The sequence below is a fragment of the Vanessa atalanta genome, chromosome 17 (assembly GCF_905147765.1).
Source record: "Vanessa atalanta chromosome 17, ilVanAtal1.2, whole genome shotgun sequence".
Lineage (NCBI taxonomy): Eukaryota > Metazoa > Arthropoda > Insecta > Lepidoptera > Nymphalidae > Vanessa > Vanessa atalanta.
The window spans coordinates 9668137-9670448 of NC_061887.1; the positions used below are offsets into that span (position 1 = coordinate 9668137).

A 2312-nucleotide genomic window follows, 5' to 3' on the forward strand; every position below is an offset into this window, starting at 1 on the left:
AGATCAACCATAATTATTCCTATTTTATTCGTGTAATAAATAATAATTATTGTTATTTATTTTTATTATTATTATACATACTCTATTCCGAAATTTAAATATGTGTATACATGTTTCTTTAAAATAATAATTGTTTATACTTCGTGGTGTTACAGACAAAAATATTGATAGCTATACTGTACGATCACCAAAGTCGAGGGTAAGACATAGCTTCTGTACTGTGGTTTTTCCGTTGATGGAGTTTCGTATCAATGCGGGCAATTTTCACTTTGCTTTTATGTTTATAGCTCTTTTAAGACATGATACTACACAATATCTTATATAAATATTGCTCCGAGCAGTTTTATCACGGTATAACATAATATCGTATATTATAAATATTCTAATAATTAAAACGTGTTTGGGGTTCTTGTTGAGAGTTTTAAAATGAGAATATACAACTCTTGCGCGTATAACATATATTTTTTAACGTTACAAAAATGTTTTGATTAACCGTCAGTAGCGTGACAACCATTCGAGGACGAGGCTTCTTTCAACCGCCTCTTTCAAGCGGCGTTCCGTTCTACGTCTTGACATGCCCCCGGCCTTGGAAGCTCCAACTTCCAAGAGTTTACGTTGTCCGCTGCATCCAGAGGTAGCGGGCAAATTTTAGAGAAGGCGCGCCGTGTAATTGCGCCGGATGCGACTCTAATGGCAGCAACTCTAGAAACTCCATCCTTCCCAGGGAACGTAGATACGATCCGGCCCATGCTCCACTTTAACGGAGGGCTGTTGTCATCTTTGATAAGGACAAGAGTGCCTTCCTTTAATGAATCTCCACTCTTCATCCACTTTGTCCTAACTTGTAGCTCCGAAACGTACTCTTTTGACCAGCGGGTCCAAAAGTGCTGTCGGACTTGCTCAACTCGTTGGTACCGCGTGAGTCGCTGAAGTGCAGCTTGCTCATAGTCTTCACTAGCAGGCGACGTCAGTGGACGACCAACCAAGAAATGGGCAGGAGTGAGTGGGGAAAAATCATTGGGATCCGCTGACATAGGAGAAATAGGACGGGAGTTCAGGACAGCTTCTACCTGTGTTAAGACTGTACTAAACTCTTCAAATGTAAAATGAGCGTTGCCTAGCACCCTTTTAAGGTGATGCTTACATGACTTCACCCCCGCTTCCCATAGACCACCAAAATGAGGGGAATAGGGGGGAATGAAACTAAATTTAATATTATTGTTAATAGCATAATCTCTAATATTATCTGCGCAATTATTTAAAAATTTTGAAAATTCTGTCATTAAGCCAGTGAAGTTTCTTCCATTGTCCGAGAATACTTCTGCTGGTTTACCTCGACGTGAGATGAATCGCTTGAGCGCAAGCAAATATGCATCAGTAGACAAATCACCCACTAATTCGAGATGGATGGCTCGAGTTGTAAAACAAATAAATAAACTAACATACGCTTTTGTTAATTTTGCACCTCTGCCCTTTCGATTTAGTATGAGCACCGGCCCAAAATAATCAACACCACTGACTGCGAATGGAAAACTTATAGCTAGTCGCTTAGTTGGTAAATTGCCCATCAGTGGACACAGAGTCTTGCCACGAAACCGCGTGCAAACAACACACTCGTGCACAACCCTCTTGGCAAGATTCCTGCCGCTGACTGGCCACCACGTTTCCCGAATGGTAAATAATAACAACTGTGGTGCTGCGTGTAACAGTTTTATGTGTTCATGGCGAAATAACAGGTAAGTAAAATGATGTTTAGATGAAAGTAGAATAGGATATTTTTTATTATAATCGAATTGAAAAACGTTAGACAATCTTCCCCCTACTCTTAATAATTTATTTTCATCCATAAATATATTTAAATTTTTTAAATTACTTTTAGTTTTTGCTTTATTTTTATACATTGTATCATACTCAGGAAACGATTCGCGCTGCGACAACAAAGCAAGCGTGCTAACAGCGTCTCGCAGCTCATCCACACTCAACGCACCCGTTCGTTTTGTGTTTGTCTTACGCGTGTTATATAAAAAAACGTTTAACGTATGCCATGGTGCGTTGGATGCGGTTGAACCGCGAGAACCTGGAAAATGGAAATAAATCATTACAATAACCAAAGGTGTTACTTTGTATACTTAAACATTTAACTTCCGGTAGATTGTCTGCGTTTATCATGGTCGTATGTACCTGAGCTGAACGTGACGTAAAATTAGGATCGTGAAGAAAACTTGGGCCTTCCCACCACAACCCTAGGTCTTTTAATGTCGATAAATCGGTACCTCGTGACACTAAATCAGCTGGGTTATCGTGTGTTGCGA

The 2312-nt window shown here is 39.7% G+C and overlaps 1 protein-coding gene across 1 annotated transcript; it reads right to left on the reverse strand.

Annotated features, from left to right (window-relative positions):
• Positions 1–451: 451 nt before the first annotated feature.
• Positions 452–1986, reverse strand: LOC125070471. The gene has a single exon (XM_047680362.1). The coding sequence runs from the start codon at positions 1899–1901 to the stop codon at positions 546–548; it is 1356 nt and encodes a 451-aa protein (XP_047536318.1). The 5' UTR covers positions 1902–1986; the 3' UTR covers positions 452–545.
• Between the last annotated feature and the right edge of the window lie 326 nt (positions 1987–2312).